The sequence below is a fragment of the Lissotriton vulgaris genome, chromosome 8 (assembly GCF_964263255.1).
Source record: "Lissotriton vulgaris chromosome 8, aLisVul1.2, whole genome shotgun sequence".
In the NCBI taxonomy this organism is placed as follows: domain Eukaryota; kingdom Metazoa; phylum Chordata; class Amphibia; order Caudata; family Salamandridae; genus Lissotriton; species Lissotriton vulgaris.
In genome coordinates, this window is record NC_141696.1 from 204,970,637 (window position 1) to 204,986,994 (window position 16,358).

At 43.1% G+C, this 16,358-nt stretch overlaps 1 protein-coding gene across 1 annotated transcript in view; it reads left to right on the top strand.

Moving 5' to 3' along the window:
- The window catches only part of LOC147696876 (glutamate carboxypeptidase 2-like), a 653,445-nt gene that overhangs the window by 500,939 nt on the left and 136,148 nt on the right, over positions 1 to 16,358 (top strand). The window contains exon 15 of the mRNA XM_086933984.1: positions 15,643 to 15,733. Coding sequence (XP_086790110.1) covers positions 15,643 to 15,733 — 91 coding nt within the window. The remainder of the gene's footprint in view (positions 1 to 15,642; positions 15,734 to 16,358) is intronic.

The window sequence follows — 16,358 nt, forward strand, 5'->3', positions numbered from 1 at the left end:
ATAGCCACAGAACCCGTGGCTGTAAGAAGTCAGGAATTACATAAAGTCAAATTGTTTTTTACTTACGCTTGCTAGAGATCAATAATGTGCATTTCAATGGAGAGGAGAACGTTGTTCCTCCATTTTCATGAGTCAAGGGAATGGAACACTAATATCCAAGCAAGCTGTGCCCTGAAATGGATCTCTATTTATTGACAAATTTACCATAATTCAAGATGAACAGACACGTCTCTGTAAACAAGTCCAGAACCAATCATATTAGGAGGAAGTGGGAAAGACTCGAAAGCCTTTATTTCTGGAAATATTATGGACATCTGTTGTCTAATGAGAAGGAGTGTCCCATATAATAGTAGCAGTAAGACTTTGCAAGACTGAAGGTTCCTATGTGGTGGACTTTGTTGGAACTAGAAACTTCATAGGAAGACAGGTTGTTTAACACCTTGGATGCTAAGGGGTTTTCCCCTCCTGTGCTGGAAATTCCAATAGTCCATGGATCATGACAAGGTCAGCTCGTCATAAGCACAGCTCAACCGTGCCTCATGACGAGCTGACCTTGTCATGAGCATGGAAGAGGTTAAGCTGATTCTGTCTTATTTTCCAAGTTCTTCTTGCAATGTAATTTGAAGAAAATGGATGAAAAGTGGAAAGGTTTCTCTAATTTTATCTGATGACAGATGCAGCCTCACTAGAGCAACATATGTCCTCTGGGAGTAGACATCTTCATCAACTAGTCTGTTGTATATTCTTACTTGGTTCACTATGGCTACTTGGTGTCTGTAGTCCTTTCTTAGTGTTTTTATCTTCTAACCTAACAGTGTTCTATCTGGTGTGTGTGGAAGATTCCAGCCTTGGCAGTTGGTCTAATCAGCTGTGAGGTTTTACTGCTCTGCTGTCTTATCTTGTCTTAACTTAATAAACCTATCTTATTAACCTGAAGACGTGTCCTGCTGCCTACCTAACTTATTTACAACATTTTGTAGACGAGGGTGGGTAGTGATGTTCATTAGCACTGATAAGGTATAATCTCAGAACAAGGAGCACAAAATTCAGTGTTGGCATAGACCAAATAAAAGTCAAGTAGCGCAACTGGAAATATTGAAAGTGGCATAGAACAAGTCAAAGACACGCCATACAACTGGAAATGTAAAAAAAAAAGTGTTTTTTGACATTGACCTGGAAAATATGGCAAGTGAAACCAAGGAACTGCTGAACTTCAACAGGGACAAAGGTCCCAGAAGCAGGAGGGGACAAAAGTCCCGCAAGTGGTCTCAAGTGGAAGTGGGCAAACGCTCCAGTGCCACAACAGTAAGTCTCGAGATCTAGATGGTGACTCCTGTGGTCTAAGTATACAAAGGTTTTTAAAAAGAGGCAAAGCTCTCAGAGAGAAAAGAGAACAATTGAGAGACGACAAAATATATTCCAGGACCTGCAGAACCAAGAAATGGGAGCGGACAGAAGATTGTCCCAGGACTGTAAGGGGACAAAGGTCCCGGAATCTAACTGGGTGAGGACAAAGGACGTCCCAGGACCGGAAGGGGACAAAAGTTCCAGATTTAGAACCGGGAGAGGACAAAGGACGTCCCAGGACCGGGGGAGGAAAAAAGTCCAGTAATCAGTACCGGGAGTGGACAAAGGGAGTCCCAGGACCGGGAGTGTTCACGAGCGAGATTCGTGATGGACAACAGTTCCAGTACCACGACAGAAAGTTGTGACAGGGTGGTTCTTTGAACCGGGATAAGTGTTCTGTGTTTACAACCAGACTTTTAGCCCATAGTACTGAGTCAGTTTGTCCACAAGTGAAAGGAAATTCGAAGGAAATTCAGAGTCCTGAACAACAACAAGAGACTCACAACCTGAGGGAAAGATACAAAACCTAGACAAGTGGTTCAGAACTAGATTTTGGACTGGGAAAAAAAACTGGTTCCAAATTTTCCTTTGGGAGCATTTTTCCAGAACTGTTCTATATTCATAATTAGCTTAAAGCTGCGACGGACAAATATTGTTGGAGAAAGTGAACTCTCTATTTCCGTTTTTGATGGCCACAACGATGGATCGTAGAGAGTGGACTGGCTCTTCATTTTTGTCAATCGAAGGGGAGAAGGTGGTGGTCATAATGATCTTCATCATATTTCTCATCTTGATCCTGATTCTCTTTCTCCCTTCGTGTTCTGGAAGTTCATGAGGTCCTTGATCTCCTAAGTGTTATATGTTTCCTTCTTTGTGTTTCTCCATTCTTTAACTCTTACTATATGGTTGAGTCTTTCATTTGTGTTTTGTTTGTAAGGGGAGAAGCTGTGTTGTATATTCTTACTTGTTTCAATATGGCTACTTGGTGTCTGTAGTCCTTTTTTAGTGTTTCTATCTTCTAACCTAAGAGTGTTCTACCTGGTGTGTGTGGGAGATTCCAGCCTTGGCAGTTGGTCTGGTCAGCTGTGAGGTTTTACTGCTCTGCTGTCTTATCTTGTCTTAACTTAATAAACCTATCTTATTACCCTGAAGACGTGTCCGGCTGCCTACCTAACTTATTTACAACATAGTCCTACTGGGCTACATTTCAATGTGCTCAAATGACCAAGGGACCAATTTTGGCTGTTGTGGTCCTAAAGCAACTGATACACAATAACACTGCCTGTGTGCATGAAGAGAGACTATTTGCAGTTCACAAAGGTGCACTGCATTTCTCAATAAGTATTGCCAATTGCAGTTCACACAGTGCAAACCCGTGTGACACTTGAGTGGGGCTTCAAATGGGCATTGATGCCTGCTTACAGCACTTATAAGAAAATATATGAGATTGCTTATGCTGTCACAAAACATTGACTGTGTATTGGTAGCGGAGTATCTCTACCACACTGCCCATGTCTATGTACAATTTACCCCATTTAAGCGCTCTGGCATCATCTTTGATTTCAAAGAACACAAGGGGTATCTTGAGTCATAAAAGGCATGCTACCCTTGTGCATCTTAGCCACTTCTATTCATTCCCCTCTATGCACAATCAAGCATACTCATATCACAACCCTTGCTGTGCACATACGCCATTATTCCTCATGGTACTTCCCTTGCTGTCAGCTCTATCACCTTCCCTCCCACAAAAGACTTGCAGTAAGAAAGGAACACTTGTAATATTACCGTGGGAGATCAGGTTTAAAGAAAATAGACATTGGCCACATTTGGGCAGAGATTATATAAACGACAACCAAACAAATGCTTGTCCTAAAGTTAGCCTCTCAGGAGCACATCCAGGAGGCAATAGATTTTCTAGTGTTTTTACACCTGACAATGTTTCGGTGTTACAGAAGTTCTGAATAATATTCACAGGCTATCAGGAGTCATGAAAGGGTCCATTGTATCAATTATACATGCATCTGGAGGTGTAGCCCAGAAACAATGAGGAATGCTCCATGCACGCCATTACTATGTATGCAGAACAGTGCAAACCATTACAGTGAATGTACTTTTTTGTAGTTTTACAAAAAGAATCACAACATAGCATAGGGGTTCATAGGAGTTTTTTAATGCTGGTAGGCATATGTATTTTTTACATGTATGTGTATTTATGTGTATTTGTGTTTTTAGAAGTGTATAAAGACATGGTTATGGTGTTGTAGAGCCATCTGCTCCCTCTCACCAGCTAATTCCAGCAACCAACTCGATCTCATTGTGTTCAAGACCTGATCCTTTAGCAGGGGCCCTATTCTACAGACCTCCCGGTCCCAACTTCGGGACCAATCTTGTTGACCTCATTGCCCCACTGGTGCTAATCTCCAGCTTTTATCCTCTTCAGCAACCTCAACTTTTACCTAGAGGACCTCGCTGACAACACATCACCAACATACGGAAAGACATGAGCATAATTGAACTCACCAAAGAAGTGAGCAGATTAACCCAAGTATCCAGACACCTCCTCGACCCTGTCTTCACCACCTTCACAGACATCTAGTCCTACCCCTGCTAAAAAAGACATCCACACCATCCCGCTCCATCTCCTGAAATGCCCCAAACATCTGGAATGCCCTCACCAAAGACGTGCGATGCAACCCTTCCTATATCTTCTTTAAAAAAAAACTCAAAACACACCTCCTCAATCAATATTGGGGGTCTTATCCTGTGCCCGGATTTGATCTCCCATTTCCATGCCATATATGTATATAGCTATTGCTCTATCTATCTGTGAATTTGATATATTTACTTGAATTATACTTGAATGTATACCTGAATTTGTTCTCTCATTTCCATGCCATATATGTATATAGCTATTGCTCTTTCTATCTGTGTTTTTGGATATGTATACTTTTAAGCTGTTTCACTTTTGTTAACTTTTTGGTATTCCATGCTGTTTAAATATTGCCCTCTTCTGTTACTATCTTCATGATCATGTAAAGCACTCTGATACCTCTGGGTCTAGCCAGCGCTACATAAAACTTCTAAAATAAATAAATAAATCACTGTAGACAAACCCACCAACTGACCTGGACTGACCAATCCCTCGCTCACTTCAGCTTACACCTACCCAGTCAACATAGAACCACTTTCAACAAGTTCTCCCGGTACAATTGGAACAAGATCCAAGAGGATATCCGGACCACAGAACTTCTATCTTGATGCTCACCACAACACAACTTCTACTCTTGCTATTCTTGAACTTTAACATCTGCATCACCTCCTTCTCAGACACACTGGTACCGCTCAAAACCTCCCACCACACAGACCAATTCACAAACAAGCTGGTAAACGTAAGACTTCCAACTCTCTAAGCACCACTCAAAACAGAAGAACTTCTGCTGAAGACACTCTCACCACAATGACAGACATTAAAATCATCCCTCTAGATGTATCTCCAATGACTCAGTACCACCAAGTGTGCTGCTATCACCAAATCGATTGAAAACCGCTCCTACAGTGCAACAGAAAACTTCACCATAGTGTAGGAATTCATGCCCACCATCACCAGCACTACGACCATTACCCCATCATGGGAACTCTGCACTCAGTTCTACTAATACTTGAGCAACAAGATCACCACCATTTACAACAACTAGGCACCCTAATCAGACCTCTCCACTCTCGCAATCATCCAACCTGACAAGAAGTATACGCCAAAAATTGTCCTGGCTTCTCCTCAGATCCATGCCCACACTTCATCTTCAATGAATGACTCAACATTTCGCACCACCCTAATGCCAATCTTCAATGGCTCACTCACCACAGCCTTCATTCCGGACTTCCGGAAACACACCTTCATCTTACGCCTCCTGAAAAAACCCTTTGAGGGCGCGAAGACACAGGCAAACCTGTTGCTGTAGTGTCCATGACAACGAGGGAATCTGCGGGTAGTTGGTGGCTGGTAGGTGAACAAAGTGGTGTACTGTTGTACATTTCTGCCGTTGATGGAATAAAGAGTCAGTTATCACCTGCCCCAAACAGGGACCGCTTGTCACCAGTGTTAAGTCAATGAAAACTCACACACTGGTGATAACTGTGACGCCTCATACATCTCCCTATCTTTATGCCTGCCACTATCCTATGACTGTACCAGTGTCTGCTCTACAGTGGTAGGACAGCGGATGCCTGGAGAGGTAGGCGCTCACACTTATGCCGTGCCTGGGGTGCAGCAGGCTGAAGGGGTACGCACCGAAACGGGGAGATGGATGATGGGATAGTGGAGTGGCAGGTGGCCCCTGCCTCTCTAGGTGAGTGCCAAACCCAATGGAAGGGAGAGGTGCAGGGTCAAAGCAGACAGACAAGGATTGAGGGTGAGAGGGGTATGTGACACCTCAGGGAGTGCATAGGGGACAAGACTGAATGGGACACAAAGAGCACCACAATTGTAGAATATGACCCAACCTAGTAGCCAGGAGCCTGGAACAAATGTCTTAAAGCTTCATCCAAATTTGCTCTGCTGGTGATGCCTGTGAGATGCAAAAAGAACAATTGCTGTACAGAATGCAAAACAATGTCATACATTCACCCCAGTACAGAGATATGGACCCTAAATCCATCGTTTTATTTGCTCACCATCCCACTCCAGTTTGGACCCAGCCATATGCAAATCAGTCTTGACCCTGTGCCCAATGGGAACATTCCAGCCCGAACTGCCAGGCCAGGTCCTCCCTGAACTGGAAACAAGCATCCTAGTACCGGTTTTGGGCTTTCAGCCCTCATCAGCTAGGATAGCTTGACTCCAGTGGCATGGAGAGCACGGGACCCATGTCTGGGCATACCTGTCCCACTCGGGTGGCAAATGCAAAAAGAACAATTGATGGACAGAATGCAGAACAATGTCACACATTCACCCCAGTACAGAGATCTGAGCTTAAATTCATTGTTTTATTGTTCACAATCCTATTCCAGTTTGGACCCAGCCATATGCAAATCAGTCTTGAGCATGTGCCTAATGCAAACAGTCCAGCCCGCACTACCAGGCCAGGTCCTCCTGGACTGGAAACAAGCATCCTAGGATCGGTTTCGGGATTTTAGCCCTCATCAACCAGGATAGCTTTACTCTAATGGCATGGAGGGCACGGGACCCACATCTGGGCATACCCGTCCCACTCGGGTGGCAAATGCAAAAAGAACAATTGATGGACAGAATGCAGAACAATGTCACACATTCACCCAAGTATAGAGATATGGGCCTAAATCCATCGTTTTTTTGCTCACCATGCCATTCCAGTTTTGACCCATGTATATGCAAATCAGTCTTGACCCTGTGCCCAATGGGAACAGTCCAGCCCACACTGCCAGACCAGGTCCTTCCTGGACTGGAAACAGGCATTCTAGGACCGGTTTTGGGCTTACATCCCTCATCAGCCAGCATAGCTTGACTCCAGTGGCATGGAGAGCAAGGACCCACATCTGGGCATACTCGTCCCACTCGGGGTGACAAATGCAAAAAGAACGTGGGTCCCGTGCTCACTACACCACTGGATTCAAGGGAGCCTGGCTGATGAAGAGTGATGCCCTGAAACCGGTCCCAGGTTTGGGCTTGACTGTTCCCACAAGGAACAGGGTCAAGACTGATTTGCATATGGCTGGGTCCAAACTGGGGTCGTGTGGTGAGCAAAAGAATGATGGATTAAACCCAGATGCTTGTGACTGGGTGTGAATGTTTGCATTGTCCAGCATTCTATCCATCAATTGTTTCTTTTGCATTTGTCACCCTAAGACATGGGTCCCGTGCTCACTACACCATTGGATTCAAGCTAGCCTGGCTGAGGTAGGGTGATGCGCTGAAACTGGTCCTAGGATGCTTGTATCCAGTCCAGGGAGACCTGGCTTGGAAATTCGAGCTGGACTGTTTCCACAAGGAACAGGGTCAAGACTGATTTACATATGGCTGGGTCCAAACTGGGGTGGTGTGGTGAGCAAAAGAATGTTGGATTAAACCCAGATCTTTGTGACTGGGGGTGAATGCTTGCATTGTCCAGCATTCCGTCCATCAATTGTTTCTTTAGAGATGTCGCCCTAAGTGGGAAGGGTATGCCCAGACGTGGGTTCCGTGCGCACTACACCACTGGATTCAAGCTAGCCTGGCTGTATGAAGGGTGATGCCCTGAACCGGTCCCAATATGCTTGTTTACGGTCCAAGGAGGACATGGCTTGGCAGTTTGGGCTAAACTGTTCCCACAAGGAACAGGGTCAAGACTGATTTGCATATGGTTGGGTCTAAACTGGGGTGGTGTGGTGAGCAAAAGAATAATGGATTAAACGCAGGTCCTTGTTACTAGTGGTGAATGTTTGCATTGTCCAGCATTCAGTCTATCAATTGTTTCTATTGCATAGGTGATGCCAGAAAGGCAGAGAAAGTCATGCATTTGAAGTTCTACACAATAACTTACTTCCATTGGAAAAAATGTAAAAGTCATTTATTTATAGTGTGACCAACTGACTCTAGGTCATTTGGTCAGTGTCCAGTCGTGACTTTTTCACCTACATTCCCTTTTGGCCCTTGCAGGGAAGCACTTGCAACACGTGTTGCACTTCTTCAGCACGAGGCACTTCACTGTAGTCGAAGTGCCCCATCAAAATCGCACCCAGTTCTAGTCCGAGGATGTGTTTGGGAATAGTGGTGGCAGGACATTTTTTTTCCTTTCTGCGTTATCTCCATGCATGTCTAACTGCTGCTTCTCACATTCTCATCTAGTGGGCTGTTTAACCTGTGATTGTCTACAAAACAAAAAAACAGAAAGCCAGCAACTACATTTTATGTTCCATTTCACAACTCTGAGCATTGTTGCTGGGGCATTTGGTACGATTATCAGTTTTTTTTTTCAACCAATGGAATGTTGCATAATGGGGCTTGTAGTTTTGCTTTTAACAGCTTCATCATGGACCCAGAAACCCAGCATTCAATGAGCTGTTGGCTAAAATGCCAGAATTGGCCCCTTGTCAGTTATATTTTAAAACTTCGACTACTACATTTAAAATGTGCTTGTTTCAAGCGTAAATACAAAAGTAAACTCTGCACACATATTTTGTAAGGGTTCACTCTGTCACACACATCATGCATTAAAACAAGCATTGGCAATGTAGATCATTTTCTCCTATGTGTTGTAGAAACACAGTAAAGGTACGACATGAATGGCAGCAGTGCAGCCTTTCCTAAAACAAAAATTAACTTAAGGACAGGTGACAGTGGCAGAAGGAACCGGACAGAATTCTCTCACACAAACAGGACAGTAACAACAGTCACACATAGATAATACACTATAGAAGGACTGAGCGGAGTAAAGACTGTTGTGCGATTTCCATGAAAATATGAGAAGAGCAAAACTGGAAGAAACAGTCAAACCTCTTATAGTATCAACTACATTCATGGGGACTCTCTTAGGGGATGAACGCTCACCTGCCTAGTGTGGTAGACTTCATTAGTGGGTTCCATATCCTTCACTGAGAAGAATTCAAGAGTACTCCTGTTGACTGATTGTAAATCTCCTAGTTATGGGTTCACGAGTTTGGGTGCGGCTATGTCACTAAAGTCAACATTTATGTTTTGTCTTTGTTAAAATGTCAGACCTATATTAAAATTCTGTGAGGTGGAGCTAAAATGTGTTTTTACTGGTTGCTCCCCATCCCAAGTTTAAAAACAGGAGGGCTGAGGAACAGACCCTATTTCTCATTTCCATCAACACATTTTGGTGCTTGAATATTGCCCCTGTTGGGTCAGGCATCTTCCCAAGGAATATAGGTATCAGGCATCAAATATTGTGAAACAGTTGCTGCTTCATAGGGTATGTCACCAGTCTCACGCATGGTGCTGGGCTGGAGGGGGGTGCTTGGGCAAATTTCCTCCAACCCCACACCTTGAAGCGGCCTTGCAACATCCTATTGGCAAAGCTGTCTGCACATGGAGCATGTTTCACATGTCAAGTACTGTAATCATAGCTTGTGTTATGAAACAAGCCATGCCATGCTGCCAAACCACAGTCGCAGCTGCCTGGGTGTGGGAAGTCGGGGCGCTTAGGGCTTGGGCCTGCGACCCACATGCCAACACCAAAGCATCTCCTGTTTCACTAACAGCACCAATAGCACAGTGGTAGGAAGGTATTGATGGCTGGGTCCCATAATTCTGAGCAGCCCCATCATTGTTGCATTCTGTCTGTAAAAGTAACTCTGTGACGTCTGAGGAGAACAGCCCTTAGCTCATCCTCGACCTACCTCAAGTGCCTCTGACTGCCCTAGTTTCTAATAGCGAGGTACAAGCATTTACCTAAAAGGTTTTTTGGGACTGTTTAACTTTAGCATCTTAGGTTTTATCACTGTGCTGAGTGGCTTTTATTACAGTTGGTGAACTGCAGCCTTGCTGCTGTGACAAGTTTATTTATGACTGAAGAGACAAGTCATTTGTCTTGTTTCTCCCATGTAAGAGTGATGGGTATCACATTCTTTCCACGTTCTGCCAGGATGACAAATTTATTTGTGACCAAAGAAGCAATTCTATTGCCTTCTTCCTTTTACACAGGCGCTTTGATGCCGTTATAGATGAAGCAACAATATTTTCATTTAAATAGCACTGGAAATACCTGTCTTCATAGAACAGGTACAGCTTGAGCAGAAACAGTTGAAGCTTCCCAACTTCAAAGGACAAACACAGCTAAGATATCATCAGCACAAGCCTTTTTCATCGCAGGATCGGTACAAACCACAGCAGTAGTGCAAGCTTTACTTCCTCACAGAACTGGGCCAATATTGCATTAGCAAAGCAAGCTTCCTTAGTTTGTAAAAGAAAATACATGCCGTCTTCTATTTCTCCCAGAGCTGATCTTGCAGGGAAGACCATACTTCCCTGAAAAAAATCTCCTAGCAGAAAATTCAGCCCAAGAACTTTTTAGAATGATAACTAAATTATCAAAAAGTATAATTATAATAAAACTGATAAAAACTCGTGCCACAGCAAATAAAACCTTCTGTGACAACCTTGCTAGTTTTTTTCAAAATAAAGTCACTGAGGTCTTCGATTCCTTCATATTAAATCACAACGAAGAGTTCACGCCTGCTGTGAATAACTCTCTAACAATTATTGACAGGTTCTCTCCTCTTAACAAAGAACAGGTTTTGAAACTTATAATGTCATGCAAATGAGGGTCTCCACTAGACCCCTTCCCCCAAAAAATATACATTTACAGCCTGATTCATCATGCAGAATAGCACTCGCAAAGGGCCAGATTCTCAGAATCTGGCCCTTTGCGAGTGCGATTTTTGCATTTGGGATTCATCATCCCAAATGCAAAAATCGGTAATAGCGATTTCGCTATTTTGCGATGAATGACATTTAAGGAATCTCTATTTGAGATTCCTTAAATGCAATTCATCATCCATTTTTAAATTGCGAATTCGCAATTTCGGCCCGCTATTTACCGCGAGGTGAAACCTCGTGGTAAATAGCGAAAACTTAGAAAAATGCTTTTAGAAGCATTTTTCTAAGTTGCATGTTGCACACACACATGTCCTTTGGACATGTGTGTGCGCAACACCTGTTTCAATTTGCATTTAAGGGGTGCTACAGGGCGTCCTTTGGACACCCCTGGCACCCTTTAAATCGCTACCTTATTTGCGATTAGCTAATTGCTAATCGCAAATAAGGAATACTCCCCATTCATTCCTATGGGCCTTTTGGCCCATAGGAATGAATGGGGAGTTATTCCTTATTTGCGATTAGCAATTAGCTAATCGCAAATAAGGATTGTGTAGGAATCGCAATTCTTTTTGCGATTCCTACATGAATCCCGTTTTGCGAGTCTGTAATAGCGATTCCTTATGAATCGCTATTATAGACTCGCAAAACGGGTCTATGATGAATCATGACTATCTCCCGTTCAGAAAACAGTTAAAAACCTTCCTATTCTCCAACTAGTGATATCTGTGTACCTACTGCCACAAGCTGAAAAGGTTTTCAAGGCGCGGAGATACTCCTTCGGGAGGTGATCCTAGCGCGGTATAAACCCGTAAATAAATAAATAAATAAATAAATCAGGCTGTATGTAGTTATAATGCCATTTCCAGACTCCCTTTCCCGGCCAAACTACTTGAGAAAGCATTAAATAATGAACTGATGGCCTGCATTGACAGCAACAATTTGCTGGACCCCTCCCAATTCGGCTTTAGAAAGGTTCATAGCACAGAAACAGCCTTGCTTGCCACCTCAGAAGACCTCAGATGGTCCATGGATAGAGGTGGTCTAGCCATCCTTATCTTACTCGATCTCTCGGCGGCCTTTGACAAGGTCAACCACACTATCTTGATCAACCAACTAATGGAGTTGGAAATAGGAGGCATAGCTCTGACTATACTGAAAGACTTTCTAACGCACAGAAAAAACCATGTGACCTTGGGCAATTTTATGTCAAAACAATTCAGTTTGCCCTGTGGGGTACCGCAGGGCTCTTCACTAAGCCCCACCCTCTTCAATCTGTATGTCGCCCTCTGATGAAACTGATAAAGTCCCTAGGTTTTTCAGTTGTGTCCTAAGCCGATGACACCCAAATTGTGATGTCAATCTCCAAAGAGCAGGAAGAAGTGGGTCATAGATTCACCTCCTGCATGGTTTAAATAGATCACTGGATGATAATAAATTGCTTAAAATTAAACACTGGTAAAACAGAGGTGCTACTATTCGGAAACAACAGATCCTTTTGGTCGCCAATCTGGTGGCCCCAAAATATGGGACCCTTACCAACTCCAGTACAGAAAGGAAGGAACCTGGGAGTTCTCTTTGATGATAAACTCCACTTAGCCCACCAAGTGAAAGCACTCTCTTCTTCTGTGTTTTATACACTAAAACTAATAAAGAAAATCTTTCCATACATCCCGAACAAACTTCAAAAAACTGTTGTCATCTCCCTGATTTTGGCCTAGTTGGACTATGGAAATGCTCTCCTTATTGGTATCCAAACAAAGTTGTTACACAAACTTCAAACACTACAAAACGCGGCAGCCCGACTCCTTTCCGGCATTCCCAAACATAAGTCAGCAGTCTAAACACTGGTCAATCTGCACTGGCTAAACATAGCAAGACGTTTAGAATTTAAGACATTATGCATAACTTTTAAAGCACTGCATACTTCAGAACCAAGATACTTCCGCGAAAAGTTGGCCTGGTATTCCCCATGCAGAAAGCCCAGATACTTAGACGCAATGCTATTATCCCCCCTAGAGTAAAGTGTACTGCCTTTCTACTGAAAGTAGCTACACTCTGGAACGGCCTACCCCTGGCAATAAGCAAATGCTCCGACTTCCTGATCTTTCGGTAGCAAATAAAAACTTGGCTTTTCACACGTCATTAATCAGCAGCAACTATTCCCCCTGCAACATCGCACTAGACAGCAGCAGCGCCAAGACGCCGCCGGGCATTTGAGGGATATACAAAACCAAAAATCAAATCAAGACTAGTAATAACTTTCATGGCTCTCAGATTCTGTACAGTTATGGCATGATTGAAGTATAGGTTAGAGACCGGTCTCTGGAGTGGGTGCATAAGTCATTGAGGTGAATGTATAAGACTTATACTATAAGTTGATGAGGTAGTGAATATGCAAGGTCGGACCCCATTCTTGCCTAGGTAATTTTCCAAGTCAGCATCCTTAAAGTCCTGCTGTCGTCAGTTGGAGAATTGCTGTTTCTGTTGATTCTTTCATGTACTGAGAAGTAGCCATTACCTAGTAGATCATTGTTATCACAGCAGCCTCACCACAGCATAACAAAATATGCTCTAAGCAGGCAGACAGGTACCAACCTCTATGAAAATGTTTTGAGTGCACGCTCACAATGCGCTGTCACCTCACTCTCAGTGTTGTTGGTTGCTGTCCACCTCCCGCCTGTCGCTGCTTGACCTCACTGAACTCCATTGCACAGATCCCCTCCTACACCGACTGCTTTTCACACTTTTTGTGCAATTTTATGTAGCGCCAACACCACTTGAAGTTATTGGAATGCTTTACATTAGCACTAGTTGCGTTACACAAGGACGCATTAATTTTTTTCAGGCACAACAAGATTGTGTGATTTGCTCAAAATCAAGGATTTTAAGCCGATGCCAAAACTCAAACCCAGTTTACCCGCTCCATAGTCAGCAGCTCTGGCCCTTACACCACATCCTCTTCAGAAAGGATGCCATATTATCTCCCTAGCCTATGCCTAAGTTCCAAATTTTATTTTTACAGATAAATCAATTAATCTCCCCTTTTCTAAACACAAAAAGCCTTGGCAAGGCCAGTAGGTTTCACCTGTGCAAAATCTATTGTAATTAGAGCTTGGCTAGACAGGACATGTGCTGCTCGTCTGGACAGCACATGCACTGTTTCGAAGAGACGTGTTGTGTTCTGACTGTGGGCTTGCAGGCCGCCCATCTCCTACCATTGGTAAACGTCAGCATCGCTCTCATTTTCTTTGGTGCCTTTTGTCTTGTCATGCGGGCATCATGCCCTCTTCTTGTGTTTGGACCTCCCATGGACCAAATGCATTACCCCTTACACTGCTCCCAGTTTGCGCAGCTATTTTCTTTTCTTTTCAAGCACTCCATAGGAGTACTTGTGTCTTCCTTGTAGACACATACCACTAAAATGCATGCATGTGTATATAAACAAATGCATTTCTTAAAAAGTTGAAAATTACAAACAGCACTTGTTTATTTATTTTTTTGCACGATCCGATGGTATTAGAGTCCTCCCTCCATTTTGCCATAGCGCCAACATGAGCCGGTGGTATTGGAGCACTTTAAGTGCTAACCAGATACATTCCACGCACATTTTTTGTCGCTGATCCTGCTTCATATTATGTATTTTTTATTTTACCCCTTCATTGTTGCTCCTCCTTCCCTCTTTTGGTGATGCTTGCCCATCTCCCCATCCCTCCTCCTTCCCTGCTTGACCCGTCCCCCCACTACCTCCCTCGTCGCTGCTGCTTTTATTTATACCGATGGTATTGGAACACTTGTTCTGTCCTCCGTCTTGCCATAGTCTCCCTTGTACACATACTACTAAAATGCATAGCTTGTATATAAACAAAGGCTTTTCTTAAAAAGTTGTTAAAACACGAACAGCACTTGTTTATTTTTATGTTTTTTGCACGATCTGAAGGCATTGGAGCACTCGCTCCATCTTGCAATAGCATGAACATGAGCCAATGGAATTGGAGCGCTTTCAGTGCTCACCAGATACATTCCACAATGACACATTCATTTTTGTTGCTGATCCTTTTTTAATTAAGGTAATTCTTTTTACCCTTCATTGTTGCCTCCTCCGGCCCTCTCTCATCATTGCTTGCTCATCTCCCCATCCCCTCCTGCTTCCCTGCTTGACCGGTCCCCCCACCCCTCCCTCGTTGCAGCTACTTTTATGTAGATTTTTTTTGTGCACAATCCAATAGTATTGGAGCTCTTGTTCCATCATCTGTCTTGCCATGGTGCTTTGTATCAGTTTTGGTAGAATGAATGTCCCCATGCCTCCTTCCAGAGGAAATTTGACTGTTTGTTCCCCTTTGTTTCGTCCACGCAACCATGGCAAATCACCAGAGACACACGAAGAAGTTGTTTAAACAATTTCTCCCTTTGGCTTCTCAACTAAGCCAGTTTAAACTGAAGTTTTTCTGAGGCCTTTCTCTCCAGGCTTAAAGGCCATTTTCTAGGGAAGACAAATACAAACATGATCATTATTTCAAACATTTTCCACTTATTATTTTCTCTATATGCATCTTTGGTCACGTTCTCTATTTTTTTTGCACAACACACCAAACTATTAATGTAATAATAAACTCACAGCGTTTGGCTGTTACTTTTTGCATTAATCTTGAGCATTTGCGGCCTACTTCAACACTTTCCCAATATGTTGTACGCATGCTCAGTTTAGCTTAGCCCTTTTAGCATCACACAATTAGTTTTCTCTTAGTATTTAGTAAATGAGGAATTCAAACAGCAGCAGTTTTCATTTCGCGAAAATCCTGCTCCATCAAAGCCAACAAAAAACCGTGCAATTAGTGAAAAAAAACATTACTGGTAAGAAAACAGAAGACATTTGGAAAACCAGCAGCAAACACATATACATTGTTACAACCAGTAAAATGTTTATACTTATCTGTTTGACAAAATACTTTTTTTTTACTTACTGCAGTCGTTTAACCACCTATGCTATTTTTAATTCCCTTAAGGATCAACAAATTGGGATCTGGCAATGATTTTGAAGTATTCTTTCAGCGGCTTGGAATAGCTTCAGGACGGGCACGTTACACAAAGAATCGGGTATGTTTTTTAAGCAAACTCTTTGCTTAAAATGGGGAGTTCTTGCTTATTTGTTGCTGTGGTACATTTGCATGATGCTCGATAATTTAATAATTATGCTTTTGAAACAGAGCCTCACACCTCATTTATGTCATTCTGAAGGGCTGTAAATTGCAGGTGTAACTTTTATCCAGCGAAAAGATCCTCAGTTACAAACCTCGAAAAATCTGAAGATGAGCGAAGTTTACTGAGATTCAAACTTGTGCCAGGCAGAGAAAAGAGCATGTCAATATCAATCTCTTAACTCACTATCATGTTTTTTTATCAGGAATGGGTTTTTATTTGTTAACACATTTATTATTATCATTAATATTGTAATTATTGGCTACGCTAGCGAACAAGATGGCTGCTTCGGTCCCCGGCTCCGCCGACCTCCGTCTCCTACCAGACTATCCTGTCATTTATCCTGCGTTTACGCCCTGCCTCCGTGTGTATGAACCTGACTACAGTTTGATGGTGCGATCCCGGGATTTCTACTGATATGGTAGACAGAGATACATCGTGTTTCAGTTTGCGGCCTAGGCCAGTTTGGAAGCCGGGGACTCGAGTACTGGCCCAGCCGGGTTCCAGTTGAATAACATCGGCC